At 40.2% G+C, this 17,650-nt stretch overlaps 1 protein-coding gene across 2 annotated transcripts; it reads left to right on the forward strand.

Moving 5' to 3' along the window:
- The first annotated feature begins 3,821 nt into the window (after positions 1 to 3,821).
- sgsm3 (small G protein signaling modulator 3) lies at positions 3,822 to 17,439 on the forward strand. Of its 2 annotated transcripts, XM_038698494.1 has the most exons (21): positions 3,822 to 3,979; positions 8,131 to 8,220; positions 8,340 to 8,425; positions 8,733 to 8,796; positions 9,985 to 10,196; positions 10,349 to 10,456; positions 10,999 to 11,142; positions 11,360 to 11,555; positions 11,734 to 11,879; positions 12,010 to 12,240; positions 12,397 to 12,579; positions 12,727 to 12,882; positions 12,995 to 13,049; positions 13,160 to 13,209; positions 13,409 to 13,561; positions 13,677 to 13,747; positions 14,138 to 14,186; positions 14,484 to 14,569; positions 14,657 to 14,779; positions 15,166 to 15,226; positions 15,914 to 17,439. In XM_038698494.1, the coding sequence occupies exons 2-21, from the start codon at positions 8,214 to 8,216 to the stop codon at positions 15,995 to 15,997; spliced, it is 2,265 nt and encodes a 754-aa protein (XP_038554422.1). In that variant the 5' UTR covers positions 3,822 to 3,979; positions 8,131 to 8,213; the 3' UTR covers positions 15,998 to 17,439. The 2 variants fall into 2 exon arrangements, with proteins under 2 accessions (XP_038554422.1, XP_038554417.1); XM_038698489.1 differs by having other exon boundaries at positions 14,484 to 14,779.
- Positions 17,440 to 17,650: the final 211 nt, after the last annotated feature.

Consider the following 17,650-nt stretch of genomic DNA (forward strand, 5'->3'; position numbering starts at 1 on the left):
TTCATATGGACAACATACCAGGAAAATGCTTCTTTCAGCCCACACCTTCTCTCCCGCTTCTACTTTTCCATTCTGGTTAATACTGCTTTCTCTTTTTCCCTCACCTTGCCCTTTACCTTAATCATCCCTTTCCTAGTGCTTCAGCCACACACACACACACAAACACACACATCTTCTAAGTTGAATCCCTTGCTCATTCTCCTATATTTTATTCACTCACACTTTCCTTTTTGCAGCTTTGTTTCTCTTCCCTCGCTCTCCCACGTATCCTCCCACCCCCTTCCCTGTTTCTTGATCTCTGTCTGTCTCCTCGTTTCTCCCCTGGCATCTCCCTCCGCCTCTCGCTGCCTCTGTCTGACGTCATTGCAACCGCAGTGTAAGATCCAGGGCTTGCTTGACAGTGCCCATCATTCTATCAGAAAGGATGAAGACAGCCAGACAGATAAGCACTAGAGGAGGTGGAGTAGGGGGTTAAGAGGTGGCAGAAAGGGACTGAGCCAAACCCACTGTTACTTACTGTGACTTGCAGGGTGGATTCACTATTAGGGCTATTTGGCCCGCAAGCTGTGGGCAAGGTCGGCTTCAGGCTGCAGCATTTTTAATGATGTGACTCACTCTGGCATGGTGCACCAAACTGAGCATGCATGCAAGAGGGATAGAATCAACAGAGGAGCGTCATACTGATGTGTCACAGGGCAGAGGCAGAAGAGATGGGGTTTAGAGAAAGAGAGAGATTGAGGGAAGGGTATGTAAGGTGACATTTTAGAGAAAAGGACATGCTAACTTTTTACTGTATGTGTGTGTGTGTGTGTGTGTGTGTGTGTGTGTGTGTGAGAGAGAGCTGTTGTGTAAGTGTAATGGGTAAAAACAGAGTGAGATATGTAGTGATTTGCATTTTAAAGGATTACTGGTTCCTCAGTCAGGAGGCTATGCCACATGTGTTTTCATGTGCATGCATTTATAGACACACAAGCTAATTTTTTAGAGCAAGAAATTAAAATGAAGTCTCTCACTGTGCAAGATGTTCGGCTCCAGCATCAAAGCGGCAGCTCCTGCATGAATAATCTCACAGACTGGAGAATAGCGGATCAGTTCGTTCTAGTGCCCATTTACCCTGACTTCCACTAACCAACGCTCATGTTCATTATTGTGATACAGGGTACTGCCCCCTAAGGCCAATTTGTGCTGAATGACCACATAACACTGCAATTATAATATCTGATCTTCTTTGTGGGTGAGTGGGCTGGTGGGTATGTGGAGGTGGAGGATGGAGCTTGTGGGGGCTGTAATAAAGGGAACATAATATATACTGTATAGGAGATAATGAATATGCCAATGTGAAAAAGCTTGGGCAGTCATTGCACTGGAGACATCTTGTGGAGCAAACACGTAAAAGCATTATATTTAAACATCAGTCATCATTTTGGAGGAAATTCAAGGTTTGCCTCAAAATCATTAAAGGGATGGTCTTCATTGTCTTGACTAAAGATTAACTAATTCCACAACTTAATTCTTCCACTACGGTCATCTATATCCAAAAACATGTTATTTTCATGTTTAATTTAGTAATTTGATATGGTTAGTTTTATTTAGCCTCCATCCATCATCAACCGCTTATCCTGTGTACAGGGTGGAGCCAATCCCAGCTGACATTGGGCGAAAGGCAGGGTACACCCTGGACAGGTCGCCAGTCCATTGCAGGGCCACACATTCATATTCACACCTAAGAGCAATTTACAGACACCAATTAACCTAGCCTGCATGTCTTTGGATGGGAGGAAGCCGGAGAGAACATGCAAACTCCAGGGCAACCGGGGACATTTGATTCTCATCAAATGTTAAAGGTAGTAAAACAAAACTGATCTATGTGTAGCTTTTTTCCTCTTTTCCACCTCTTGAAAAAGGCATTTAACCCTCTACAGCACAGCGTTGCCCTCAGGCAACAGAAAGTTTTCTTAAGCCCCATATCCAGTACATTAAATGATTTCAACCAATTAGAATGGTCAAAAAACTATCAAAGAACAGTCCAGTAAGGTGTGGGAGTCACTATGAAGCATCATTTGAAGGCAGAACTTCCTTTTGGTCACAGGAGCAGGTGTGTGAGAAGAAGGCAAGATTATTTGGTTTAGAAATCTTATTTAAAATGACATGAACTTTAATTAAAAAAACAATTTGTGTGCGTGAAGGTGTAGAGAAGCCTTTTGTCAGGTTTATGACATTCTTTTTTATTTTGCATGTTCAGAAATTCAGTTTTTCTTTTTGTTGCCTCAGGGCAACATTGTGCGATAAGGGTTACCTTTCAAGGAGGTTTTTACTGACCATGTGTTTGGATGTTATCACATATTATCACATGCAGTAGTTCACAATATAGCTATATACTTGTATTTATTTATTTATCTATCACATTGTACTTATTTTAACACATTTCCACAGAAAAATGATTGTTCTTTTTAACTAAAGAGCAGGATTCGTTTGTTAGGTGCTCTGGTTGTCATTCAAATTCTATACACAGCAGGCAATACACAAAATATGGATCAAATAGTTATTCTTGTATTTTCATTGGCATTGGAAACTTACTGGTATCTGTCAATAAAAATGTATAAAAAGGGAGCATGAAGAAGAAGAACCTACTTTATTGTCACATACACATACATGTTGCGAAATTCACTCTCTTTAAAAAAGTGCCAGGACCTTCTAAGTGGACCTAATTTCTCGTCATCTATTATGTAGTATGTCAACAAAGCAACGTCTCACACACAGGTACAAAACAGGTGAGCTGATAGGCCTATTCACCATTTATAGCCTACTGAAGGTAAACGAATGATGTCTACAGATGACTCCAATATATTTTTCTTAGAGACGAATCCCCAGAGACCCCCCTCTAGTAGCCTACACAGTAGACTCCTTTCACTTTAGCCATGAAGGGGAAGAGGAGCAAGGGAAAGTGAATATAGGTCACAGAACACTGAGAAGATCTGTGGTGAAAGAGTTGGAACCAGAACCAAGATTCAATAAGAACCGAAATCAATAAGTAGAATCAGAATCAGATTTGGAATCGATAAAAGTAAAATGATACCCAACGCTATTCTTAACCAGGATGTCCGCTTGGACAGTAGGCTACCTCACACAGTAAGTTTCACAGGGAGTGAAATGTCATTACATAAATAACATTATATGACACGACACACTAGGCTACATGATACAAACCCATACCTGTATCAAATCCAATTGATCAATGTGTTTCAAGTGTTGTTTCCTTTTTGCCTAATGATTTCTTGCCATTTTTAAAAAAGATTTATGATTTTATATTGCTGTCTGAGCATAGTCTTATGATCTATGAATTCATCATTTTCTATATGATTCTCTGCCATTGTTGCACAACGTTGTGCAACAAAATATTTTGAGGTGGGAAGGTCCAAAAAAAAAACAAAAAACAGGTTTATCATTAAAATGTCCCAAAATGAACCAAGAAATTATGCGGAATATCTTTTTTTCATGTACCATCAAATAGTGTTCACTAGAGTGTTAATGTGTCATTCAAAATACCCTACAAACGGAGCGATTAGGTGTCTGACAGGGCTTCTCGTTTAATCTCACATCATGATTAGCGCTGCTGATTTTTGCGCTGGAATCAATAAGGGAAAGGACGAGGAGGAAACTAATGAATGAATGGAACAAAAAAAAAACAACAAAAAAAACAGCGTCGTATTCCTACGTCATCGATTCCCTTGCGGAAGGATATTTTCAGTGACAAGCGTAGTTCCGGGATCTAGAACTACTTCTCGGGAGGGAACGGGAAAATCCTATAAAGGGCGTAAGGATACAACAGAGCTACACGTCGAAAGCAGGTGCACAACGCAGGGAAATCACAAATACGAGACGAATGACGGCATAGCATATGGTGGCTTACCGTCTCCAACAACAGAAGAAACGTCCGCCACAAACCAAAACTGTGTGCTTTCAGTAGAACAATGTCACGGTAAGGAGTGCGAGGAGGCTGTTGCCCACCGGTGTGTGTAACCGTTAGCTAAAAGCGAAAGGTAGCATGTAACGTTATGGCTAACAGCTGACAACTCAGAGTGAATACATTGCATTGCTGTCTGATGTAAGGAGTTTTATCAATTTGTAGGCATAACTTAGTATCGTGCTGCACGTTTTGCGAAGCAGCATTTGTTAAAACCGTAAATAAATGTAAATGTAGCCATTGAAAATGTAATCCTCGCTCTCCAGTCTGTCTTTTGACTGCACCTGACGTCAGATGGGGTTTGACGTAACGTTAATTTTGCCAATAACGTTACTGAACATTAAGCTTTCTAAAGGATCGTGAGGACATAATATATTCACACTTGCAAGCAGAACACCTGAAGTGATATTTTTCTTTATCACGTGTGGGTCTAATAAAAAAAAAAAAAAAAAAAAAAGGTGCATAACGTTAGCTTTTCAGCACACCATCTTATCATCAGTCAGCTGACTGGTTTAACAGTGACACCTCCAAAGCAGATTAAAGCTGCAGAATATATCAAAACTTACTGCAAACCATACTGTTTTGCTTTGTTTTTCTCTAACCACGACTGCCAATCCAGGGGAGTGACTTGCTTCTATATGTAGCCTAATATAAATGGCTTGTTAAGATTACAACGTTGCTTCTGTGGATGGCTCGGCTTTAAACTAGAATGGTCAAAAGTTGTTATAAAGTTCCTTTCCCCTACAGAATTGTGTTTTTACCTTTTAAACTCCCTGGAAAGCATTGGATTTGAAGGGGTTTCCAATATATTTTTGTTACCTTATTTCCCTGCTCTTGAGGAAGTGACATTCATGTTCACTACTATGGCACATCCCTCTGTGTGTAACTGGCACTGTGAATGGATAGATGTGAGTGTGCCTGTCAAAGAGAGAGATGGAAAGATGGGAGTATGTCAAGAGGATGGAGGACTGTCTCATTATTCAGCCAAAGGAGAAGAAAAAAAACCTTGGCGGGGCATGAGGCAGTAATTCTCTAACATAGATGGCTGTGTAGGTGGGCGTATTCACGGGAGGGAAAAATGAGTCAACATTGTTGTGGTTACTGTGAGGGACAACAGGAGGAGGTGTTTAAGAAGGGGAGTGGGGGTGCCAGTAGGGCAACCCGACAGGGACACACACACACACACACACACACACACACACACACACACACACACACACACTTGCTTGTAAAGCAGGATGTTACTCTTTACTTTACTTGCAGCAGGGTGTTGACCAGTGTGTGCAAACACCGGTGAGCACAGCCGCACCTCAATAATGGAAAAAAAATCTTGTGTTCAGAGTAAGATGGAAAAACCTCCCTTTTTTTTTTTTTTTAAGTAACCAAAAGGGATTTTAGTTTTTTCATGCTGTTTCTGGGAGTTTCATCCAAGGGAGTACATAACTGTAACAAGATTAAAATACCAGAGAATGTGCTTTTGACAGTGGTAATTGTAATGAATGGAGTTACGTTTCCCAATAGGTTTTCCCCAGTAGATAGGATTTTGCTGTACCCCCTTCAGTGCCTGACAGTTGTTGAATTTTCCCTGCACAAGTTTTCAATGTCACACCAAACATCGCTCTTTCATCTATAATCAGTTTTTGCTTTATTGCACAATCTATATTGTGTAGGCTACCCTGTATAATTTGGGTGCCTAATCTGTATTAGGGTTGGAAAATATGTGAGATGATACAAATTTGAAACATGTCAGATTTGGCAGTATATAACCTTCACTGCTCTCCCTTTAGCATCCCTGATTGTATTTGGCAGTTTTGGGAAATGTACTAAATCAATGAGCAAGAGTGCTTTATTGCAATATTTTTATGATTGTATAATGTACAGACAGTCATGTGTGGTGTTTATTTATTTTTATATACAATAAGACTATCAGTTGATTGTCTAGACTTTATCACAATATTGATATTGTCATGTAAAATTACATAGGCCATGATGGGGGAGGTTATTTATATGCATATGTGTGGAAACATACGCATATTTTGACGCTTCTTGCTTGGAGCCTAACAGACACGGGACTTCTAAGCCTAATTCTAATACTGGAATATGACAGTCACATGTCTCAGAGCCCATGGCGATATCTTCAGTTTGCTTGTAACAATCAACTGACTAACAGAATAGTTGCTGATTATGTGTTGTTTGACAAATTAACTAGCCTAATCGTTTCAGTTCTAACTTTTGCTTCGTTCTGCAGTAGAATCTTTGCAATTTTTTTTTATCAATATGTGCAACAGTTTGCTGGATCAGTTCAATGGTGGTTCTCTTGGCAGGTGATTAAACTGTCAGTGTTCTTGTAAGGGAGCAGCTCCAAAATCCCAGTACTCCCCCTGAGCTACACACAGAGCTAGCCTCAAAGTACTTGGCCATCCTCCAAACCTCAAATTGATTTCTCATCTCTCTTAAGTCCTAAATCCCTCTTCAGATGCAGCAAGCCTGCTGCTGGAATGAATCATTTTGGCACAGTGTTTGCATGCTGGTGAGCCTCTTTTGCAGGTTATGATTGTTGTACTGTTGTGTCTGCCTGTGTATGTTTTTGTGCGTGTGTTTGTTTGTTTTTTTTTGTCAGTGTCTACATTCCAAATAGTGTCCCCCTTTCAGTATACTCGAATTCATATGAATGTTAAAGCAAGATATCAAGCCTCCCCCTACTCAGTGACTTAATAGTGGAATGTAGAAACTTTGGCTGTTACACAAATAACTGGTAGTGGCTATCCAATAATCAGGATGATTCTGTGTGCACAAAACACATTTGGGCAGCAGTACATTTGTTGTGGGTATTTTGGATCTGCATTTTGTTGGCTTTGATTTCCAGATTTAATGTGTTTATCTGCAGCACATGTTGTTTACTAGAATTGTATCAAATAAAATGGTCATCAAGTTTATAATAGCCTGTAGGCCAATAAGCTGAGCTGAAATTGCGTGAATGAATAAACCTAGACAAATGTAATTTTTTTTTTGTTTGTTTGTTTTGTTACATTTTATTAATGTGTTGAAAGACTCTATAGGTGCCATACCTGCTGAACTTTTGTATGCAGGAATACTGACAGAAGAAAGTAAACGACCATAACCACAGCCCAAGACATTTTTCTTTTGGGCTTTTCCTTTGGCTTGAAGTAAAAATAGTTTTTAAAGGAGACGTGACGGATGCATAACATAAAACATACTAACAGAAGCATGCTATCAAATACAGTGCAAGATACAAAAATAAATAAACATGCAAAATAAATGCAAATAAAACGATCTGTGTTCAAGATTATTTGATTATAATCTAGCCAGTAGAACAAAATGTCTCTGTTGGCCACCTATATTGTCCTCGTAGGTTTAGTGTACAATATAAGTTGTTGGCAGGGCCTCTATGTTTTAGAACAATATCAACAAAATAGAGGAGATGAAATCCATAAAGAAAAAGCTGTTCACTAAATTGGGGGTATATGGAGAGTAGACTCTGTGTGATGAAATAGTATTCTCACAGAAAGTTTGTTAAATTTGCCCCAGGACGTGTACTGTCAAACAGGTCAGACTGTACACAAACTCAACCAAAGTTAAGTGAAGTAGTTAGCCTCAGGTAAGTACAGCAGTCAAACAATGAGAAGAGCCACCAGCATGTCCTTCTTTCTCTTCCTCTCTCACTTACAGTAATCGTGTTGAACTTCTGTATCTCTCTTTTTGGTAATGGTTGAAGAAGGAACGTTGCGTTGTTACGGAATTGTTGGACTTGAGGTTGGAGCAGATTCATTGCATATTTAAAAAAAAAAACATAAATGGTATATATGGCAACGTGCCAGGTTTAGGGATGATTCACTGTAATAACTTGAAATCAGTAAAAAAGTAAAGGCACATAATGATGGACTGAGTCAGGACTTCAAACACTGCATATAATGTGGATCTCTGCCATGGATGGATTGCCACAGTCTTGATTCTCATTAACCAGATGTGGTAATTTGATTGCAGTTAAAAACAACCTTTTATTCAGTGAGCTGTGCTACAGTAGGTCTCACATTCACCACAACATTGTCTTTCTCCAGGGCACTTCCTCTTACTTTTTAGGACGATCCTAGAATTGAACAACCAACATTTTCTCTTCCTCTGTGTTTTTTTTAATTTTTTTACAGAGTGGGCACTGTCTGCTGACCTCCTTTCTCCAGAGTGACTGCTGTTTTTTCAGATAGAAGCCATTCACTCCGCTATCAACAAAATGTCGGGTAAAGATTTGTATGAATTTGGTTTTCAACTTAAGTGGCTTCAACCTGCTCAAACTTCCCTCATATTTTCTGTTTTAAATACTAGTTTTACTAATGTATGAATCTGTCTCTGTTTTTAGGTACCTACACACCAGCTCCTGGTGGGCCATTCTCTGCTCTCACCCCAAGCATGTGGCCTCAGGACATTTTGGCCAAGTACCATCAAGTGAGGATGTGACTTCTTATGTTTATGTGCAATCCTTCACAAATTCTTATTTTGCTTTGAAGACCAAATCAAAGAATGGGGGGGGGGGTGCTTAATTAAATAACAGAACAGCAGAAAATATTATAAGCTATAACGCATCTGCATAGCGTGACAGAATATAAAAATGTTTGTCTACCTTTGTTCTGCTTTGTTCTTAGCTGTATCTCTATTTCTGTGTAAGGACATTGAGAGCAACTAAAAACCAGAGGCAAATGCGTTCACTGAAGTTTAAAATGCTCAAATGCATGTTATTTGTTTGTCTCTACAGAAAGACTGCTCAGAACAACATGAACTCCAATATGATGAGTTTGGCTTCAGAGTGGACACTGATGGTAAATGTGTTCACTGACACGCCCATTTCTTCTTTCTTCACACCTGTTCTAGTGTAGTGGTTTAGAAAGTAGCTTTGATACAGGGGCCGCCATCTTGGTGAGGTCGGCTTGGCCATAAGTTTTGTTTCTGTAGTCAGATTGAAGTAGAGAAGAAGAGTTTGCTTTGGCGGAGGGGGTCTTAATCGGCCTCTGCTGGCGACCTGTAGGAGCTACAGACATGCAAGATGTCAATCGATTTGTCTCTTCAATATGAAGAGAAAGAGCCCACTTGCAGTGGTTTAGAAAGTTGCTTAATTGTTAGGATGGGTTCATTGGGATTAATTGGTAGGATGTTCTGTTCTCAAGCTGTGGCCTGTAAAGCATGGGAGTGCTTTTGGTCATAAACATTAACTTTGTTATTTGGAACGTGGTTGTATGGAGAGAAGTAATGTTTTGAAGATGACTCCCAATAAAAGTATATATAAACAGTAAATATGCCAAAACACGGACATTTGCCTGGTATATTTTTGAAAGATTGTGTAATAACTGTTGCATATCAGTTTCTTTTCATCAAATTTACAGTTACAGTTGTATTCCAGGTGTATTAGAAGATATTCAGGTGCATTATAATCTACCTTAGGATGGTTTTGATGATTTATTGCATTAAAATATAGCTTCTTTTTTTTTTTATCTCCATGTAGTCTGTAATGGTAAAATAAATGTTAATGTACAATGGATTTATATTCCTTAGCTTCTGACCTTTCAAATGAGACCAGTGTGCATCTAGGCCTAATGGTTGAGGAGATATTACTGAGTTATTTTAGGCGTTTTCCCTGGAAATAGGTGCCAGGGTCCATGTGGTTAAATTATCAATTATTTTGCCTGACAGCAGTATATTGTCTGCATTCACCTGACTGTTGATAGACTTGATGTTGGCTGTTATTTTATGCTTAATAGTTAACATGCACATAGCAAACCACCAACTGCTGGGAGAACAGTGTCTGTCTCCCATGAAGGGAGTTCTATTTTTGGCTTTATTATTTAACCACTTGATTCTTATCCAGAAACTCTGCCTCCTGACTTTATTTCCTCATGCGTTCTTTGTTTTGTTACATGCTATTGTACTTGTGCTCATTTTCCAACATTCCAGTTACCTCAAGAGGTGCCTATGTTGATATTATGATTACAAAAAAGACTCTCCTCATTCAGACGGTGGGAAGTCCAGGTCCTGGCTGGGCAGTGAAGGCTCACCCCAGCGTGAAGACCCCCAGCAGAGATTACGTTGGCAAGCCCACCTGGAGTTCACCCACAACCACACGGTCGGTGACCTGACCTGGGAGCTCATTGATCCCGTCCTTGCGCGCTCTGACCGTCTACGTGCCCTGGTGTTGGGTGGCATACCTCACAGCATGAGGCCACAGGTAAGTAGACTTGGGCAGCATGAGCATAAATTTTGATGTTAACAAAAATAAAATACTAGAATGCTACAGTTGCCTTAGAGTATTTATATTTATTAGTTATCTCCAAATACACAAAACAAGCTTCAGCACTTTAAAGATGTTTTGTGTGTTAGCTATGGATGCGTCTCTCTGGAGCACTGCAGAAGAAGAGGACCTCTGAGATCTCTTACAGAGAAATCATTAAGAACAGTTCCAATGATGACACCTCCACAGCTAAACAGGTAAAATCCCTAGCTACTCTACATGTAAACAAACACAATCCCGTCGCAGTTATCCTACAAGGCATAGTACTTCTTGAGAACATGTATCAATAATTAATTAATATATAATTGGAATTAACCTCTTAATTGGAATCAAAGAAGGGAAAAACACAAATGTAAAGAGCGATAGTGCAGTCAACTATGTAGTCAGGTTTAGTATGAATTAAGGTATAGATTAAGATTGTTTTGACAGAAGGTGGTGAAGTGGGTGGTACAACTTGAAAAACGAAAAACAAAACCTTCAAAAGGTGTTTTATGTATGAATTATTTCAAAAGTGGAGTCTGCTTCTATTAAATATGTTTTTAATTGCACACATAGGACACAGGTAGATGGAGAGATGAGGTAGGTGATGGATCAAGCATTGCCATGATTCTATAAAATTTATGCTATAAAGTCTAAATTAATAGAAATGCAAATGCTCAAGTAGATCTTAAATAACAACCTCTCCCGCTGTTCATTGTCATCACGATGTGCTTCTTTTTTGTTCACCTCTGTCCCTCAGATAGAGAAGGACCTGTTACGGACTATGCCAACCAATGCGTGTTTCAGCAGTCTGACCAGCGTCGGAGTGCCGAGGCTGAGACGGGTCCTCAGGGGCCTGGCCTGGCTCTACCCAGACATTGGGTACTGTCAGGGCACTGGCATGGTGAGAACACACACACACAGAACCTGTCACCACAAACAAGTAGATTACACCAGCCAGCTGACTCGTATAAATGCACACCCACTGTTAGTTGCACCTACATCACATTTACATCATCCTTGCATTTTGCTCTTGTCTTCCTTCTTCTTACCTTTTATCATCTACACTGTTCCTTAATTCATTGTCTTCCCACACCTATTTCTTGTTCTCCCCCCTCCAGGTGGTATCCTGTCTGCTGCTCTTTCTTGAGGAGGAGGATGCGCTATGGATGATGTGTGCCCTGATCGAAGACCTCCTTCCTCCTTCCTACTTCTCCTCCACTTTGCTGGGCGTCCAGACGGACCAGAGGGTTCTCCGCCAGCTCATTGTTCAGTACCTGCCAGCCCTCGACCGCCTTCTGCAGGAGCATGACATAGGTAAGGATGAGTATTGGGAAAGATGGTGAGAGTGTGGTGCATGGGGTCAGAGGCAACATGGGCAAAAATATGAGAATTATTAGATGAAAGTTGCTAATTTTGTTGGAGAATTACATCCTCTGAATCAATTGGTTTTGAATGAGTATGATGAGTTAGTAAACACTTCTTATACTTCCAGAGTTGTCGCTGATCACACTGCATTGGTTCCTGACATCATTTGCGAGTGTGGTGGACATTCGTCTGCTCCTTAGGATCTGGGACCTGCTCTTCTACCAGGGCTCATTGGTGCTCTTTCAGGTCACACTGGGCATGCTCAAAGTCAAGGTATTTCCACTCCACCACTGTGTGTGTGTGTGAGAGATTTTCTTAGACAGAAGAAGACTGATTGGCTACTCTTACTATTGACAAAAGCTGTTGTGTATTAACATTAACAAAATTTATTCCCTGACCCCAGGAGGAGGAGCTCATATCATCAGAGAACTCTGCGTCCATTTTTAATACTCTGTCAGACTTGCCAAGCCAGCTGAGAGATGGGCCCGCGGTTCTCGGAGAGGCTATGAGGCTAGCAGGGACGCTATCCCAGGAAACATTGGAAGCCCACCGACACAAACACCTAGCCTACATCCTAAATGAACAGGCGCAGCTCAGCAATGGAAACACCACTCTCAACACCAATCTCAACAAGGTAGGTCGTTGTTGTCTTTGTGAAGTTAGTGTGCTGAAATATCAATTGGACTATACAGGCAATTTGAAGTTTGTGTTTTACATGTGCTGTCACATGTGGTTCAGACAGATCACAACTGTTTTAATAAAAATTAATAATTTTATCCATTTTTTTCAGGTGGTGAGGAGGCAGTCACTGCGCAGGAAGTCCACACTGAGCTCCCTGCTGTTCGGGGAGGATGAGGCAGAGGCCCTGAAATCCAAGAACATTAAGCAGACCGAGCTGGTGGCAGCCCTGCGAGAGGCCATAACCCGCACTGCAGAGCACTTCCACTGTCTGGATCCACGTCACTCTAGCACTGTGAGTTCACACACCGCAGGAACAGTGTGGTTTATGTCCTGTTGTTGTCGTCCTGTTAAAGGAGTCATATTTTAACATCAAATCACAGCATTCAGTATAGATGCCTCCATTCATTTTGGCCTGACTTCTCCCATCTTGCCTCTCTAGGACCTGACTCCTGACTACTCCATGGAGAGCCACCAGCGAGATCATGAAAACTTTCTTGTGGTCTCTCGCACCAGACGGAGACGGGCAAAGGCTTTGCTGGACTTTGAGCGACATGATGACGACGAACTGGGCTTCAGGAAGAATGACATCATCACTGTGAGTCATGACTTACAAACAGACAAAACACTGCTTCTTGACGTTTCCCTCATTGATCCCTCTTACCTCTGATTCTTATCCATTTTTTATTTTTTTTTTTAATCTTTTTCAGATTGTCTCACAGAAGGATGAACACTGTTGGGTTGGAGAGCTCAATGGCCTTAGAGGTGCATACTTTTCTTATGTATCAATACTCAATGTTACATCTAGATAATTGGTTTCCTTTAATCTGTCCTACAGGTTGTTTGACATCATTTTTCTGTGCTCTTTGTAACAGGTTGGTTTCCGGCAAAGTTTGTGGAGATCCTCGATGAAAGAAGCAAAGAGGTACGGAAGCAGTAAACTATCAGCTTAATAAGGTTTAAGTGTTTCAATGCTGACTTTGATTTTCCCAGAAAGTGTTCTTTAAAATGTCCAATGTGTGTGATATTTGTTTTCATCTTTGTTTCCTCACATTCCCGTCCCAGTGCCCTGATTTTATTAATTCAGTGTCCTAAACAGTGATCGGTTATTTGTCTGTCTCCAGTATTCATTAGCAGGTGATGACTCTGTGACAGAGGCAGTGACAGACCTGGCCAGGGGAACACTGTGTCCAGCCCTAAAGGCCATCTTTCAGCACGGTCTCAAGAAACCGTCTATACTGGGAGGGCCTTGTCACCCTTGGCTATTCATAGAAGAGGTAGGAGAGCTTTTTAAGTCCAAATGGCTCCATATTGCCATTTGCATTACACAACAGTGTTTTATCAAAGTCACCATGGGACTTGATCATTCTTTGGCTTCTGGTTTTCTCACAGGCGGCCAGTAGAGAGGTAGAGAGGGACTTTAACTCAGTCTACTCCAGACTGGTGCTGTGTAAAACCTACAGGTAAAACTGTCCTTGTGGTTTCATTTCTTCTGTAAAATGCTCTGTCCACATGAACATTTAACATTGGTGTGGGGGTTATAATCTGTTAAGGCGAAAATACATAAAAATTCACATGCACATGTTTTGAGGACTAGATCATCCAAACTGTGGACCTGGATACACTTGCTGTTCATTTGCATTATCTTTCTAATACCGGTGTCAAGAGACTAGGATAGTAACAGACCTGGTTTAAAAAAAACTTTGGAATGGGAAACAAATAAAATGTCTCAGTACGAACCTAAATGTTATGAAAAGTGTTGTATGTATTTTGGATGAGGAATGAGAAATCCAATTTCAATGTGTAGGCCAATATTTTAAGGTAACAACTCATTCTTTTCCGGTATTTTCCAGGTTAGATGAAGATGGGAAAGTACTAACACCAGAGGAGCTGCTATATAGAGTGAGTAAGCATTGTGTGTATGTTTGTGCAAAAATACAAACAACAAACTTAAGTTTATTTTATTAAGCTCAATGTACAGCTAGAGGAAGTAAAATATTTTCTGTTATTTTAATGGACATTGAAACTTGCAAATTTTGGAGAATTACATCTTCTGAATAACTCCTGGAAGCGTCCCTGCTTCCAACAATAAGGGTGTTTCTTGAAAGTAGTGTGAGACCTACCCAAATCTGTAAATTCAGCTTTAAGGAATGAATGTTTGTAGGAAGTGCATGAGCGCCCTCTATCTGCTCTTCCCAGGCAGTGCAGTCAGTGAACATGAGCCACGACTCTGCACATGCTCAGATGGACGTCAAGTTTAGGTCTCTTGTCTGCGTCGGCCTCAAGTATGTTTTCAAGACGAACACACAGAATTTAAATCAACACAGTAGTCTGCCTGTACATGGTATCTTAACATGTGTGTACCCCACCAGTGAGCAGGTGCTGCACCTATGGTTGGAGGTGTTGTGCTCCAGTATGGCTGCCGTAGAAAAATGGTATCATCCATGGTCATTCCTTCGCAGTCCTGGATGGGTACAGATCAAGTGCGAGCTCAGGTGAGAAACACTTTACATTAACACTACAGCCTGTCTTGAGTCTATCTCAGATTTAAAGAGCATTAAAGTCTCAGCTGGAGCATTCAAAGTGGTTGACTGTGGAAACTTCAAGCAAACAAATCAGGAATGGTTAACCAGGATAAGCTGCTTACAAACTCACTACTGAATTCCTGAAGTTGGCTGGCAAATAATAAGTGTACTGTATCATGTCTGCCCACATTCTTCCATATTTACCTCACATAATCCAGTAGTTTGAAAATATCAGTGAACATCTAAAAAGCGGCTTTAAGAACAAAAATTAACTAAAAAGGGAAGTTGTGTATCAATAGACACACACAATCTGATGACTAAAACAAATAATAATGAGTCTGTTGTTGTCTCCTCAGGGTCTTATCAAAGTTTGCCTTCAGCCTCTCCCAAGATTGTGAGCTCCCTGACAAGAAAGAGGTGAGACAAAGACTTTACCACTGCATCCCCATATAGAGCAGTACTAAGCAAGTCTTACTATTCAGTGACAATATATTCAGGGAAGAAAAAACTTGATATGACTTTATGCTGTTTCAGAAATCCGCTAGTCTGAAAGCAGAAGTTATGGATGTGCTGGTTCAGCATCACCTCTTTAGTTGGGACCTCTAGGTAACATGTCGCATATGAGACTGTAGATGCTTCAGTAGTCATTAATTACTAGTTAATCTGCTGATTTAAGTTATTACCCTGTCACACAAATCTACTCACAACTTGCATACCTTTCTTTTTTTTTTTTATTTGATCTTTTGAAAAGGTAGACATTTTGACAGGATTAAATTATGTCCTGGCATCACCTTGCTTCAAGTTGCTTATGCACATTCAGTTCTTTTTCGCTGCGTTTGAGTCTTTAGTTACAATTGTTAATAACCATTTATCAGTTCTTCAGTAAATGCAGAGGTGTCAGTAGTTACCCTATGGCAAAGAACCCATTGCTGTCTGTATGTTCAAATTGTAAATAACAGACTTAAGTCTGGTCAGAGGTGATGTCAGCAAGTTGGTGCCGATTGGTGTTTGATCAGAAGTCTCATCCAGTGGAACAGCTGTCTCTGGTGTTTGTGTACTTTGTTCTTTAGGGTAAAAGCTTTATACCTTCCCCTTCTTTTCCAGGAGAAGGATCAGAGACCGCTGAAAGAGGGCGTGCAGGATATGTTGGTGAAACATCACCTCTTCAGCTGGGACATTGATGGCTAAATGCACAGCGAGAAACGGCTGAAACCTACCCTGTCCTGCGTCTCTGTGTATATTGGATGTCTCTTCACCTGTTCCTCACGGACTCTCAAGCATAAATTATACAGTTGTCTGCTACAGTTAAGTGACTACTTTAAAGACCAATGTTTCAGCATTGGACAATGGGGGCACCCTAATAATTACTCTTGAGACTCTCATGTCATCATAAAGGTCGATCAGCACGGATGTGCTGAAGCATGTATGCATTAAGGTGCATACTTTATTTGAATCCAGGCCCAGTGTAGGGGGTTGCACTACATGGTGAAAACTATATATACAAGCAAAATTCTCCTGTAGTACAGAATAGTCTTTACCTATGGGAAAGGAGCACTCAATGTGTCCTAACAGGATTTCTTCAGTACTCACTGCTCTGACCATTCACCATTTCATTGCTAACTGAGCGTACTTTGTTGTGCAGGAGTGAGACGTAGAGTCCATTCTAATGCTGTGTGTGTGTGTGTGTGTGTGTGTGTGTGTGTGTGTGCGCGCGCGCAGGAGGTCATCACCACAACAAACACTCATGGTCCTAAATTCCACTTACCCTGTAAATTCCCAAATATTAAGACCAAAACGGAACATTGCTGAAGATGGAGCTGTGAAGTTACAAATTATTTTTGAGAGGAATGCTACTTACCTCAATATCCTGAATTCCACAGAATATTCCATTAAATACTAATGTTGCACATGCCAAGTAAAGCCTTTTCAAATTGTAATATAAAACTGTGGGTATATGTGTGCTACCTTAACAGTGGTAGTGATCAGTCTGCACTTATGACATAATGTAAATGAAGCAGATAAGTTTTTGTGTTACAAATCTACAGTAAATAAATGTTACATATAATTTGTAATGTTTTTTGTATATAAAAACATCTGTTGCTTGTGACTAGATGTGCCCTTGCAAGTTAAAGCAATTCAGCAAAGGACTTTATCATTCTTAGTTAAACAGAGCTTTAGTTTGGAATACAAGCTGCACATACATTAGAAAATGGGATTGTCTATTTTATTTATTCTGTTAAAACGGTGGACAATTCCAGATAATGGCAGCCTATAATTGGGGACTTTATGGTTCATAGTTTGACAAAACAATCACTATTTTTGTGGTGCAGATGACTTCGCATGTTACATTTTTAGCAGGTTAGTTTTTGGATACTTTGCTGATAGCAAAGATTTTGTTGTATTGGTTTTTATTCCCGCAAAGCTATTAGATCTTGAAGGCATTAAGCTTGAAATTGTTGTGTAATATCAGTTGAGAATGTTTTGTACTTACATTGTTAACTGTAACATTCCCATGTACAGAAAAAAACCTGTCAACTCAGCATCTGGTTTTACATGATTGTAGCCCGTGGAAATCACATTATATTGATCGTCATAAATTTGCAAATCGAAATACAGAAGAATAATCTGTTGCCTGGTGTCCACGCAAAGACAATCCAGCCAATAGTTACCACTTTCCACCTGTAACGTGAACTGATAAGACTACACCAACACTCCTTGGCTTAAATGACTTGAAGGATATTGACAAAAGAAACACAATAAGCATCCTGAGAACCCGTACCTTCTCCTGTTTAGTTATTCAAAGTAAAAATCTTTTACACAACTGAATAAATTCCACAGTAT

Source organism: Micropterus salmoides, unplaced genomic scaffold, assembly GCF_014851395.1.
Source record: "Micropterus salmoides isolate LMB-PRFRI ecotype aquatic unplaced genomic scaffold, ASM1485139v1 Ms_hic_scaffold_10, whole genome shotgun sequence".
Taxonomy (NCBI): Eukaryota; Metazoa; Chordata; class Actinopteri; order Centrarchiformes; family Centrarchidae; genus Micropterus; species Micropterus salmoides.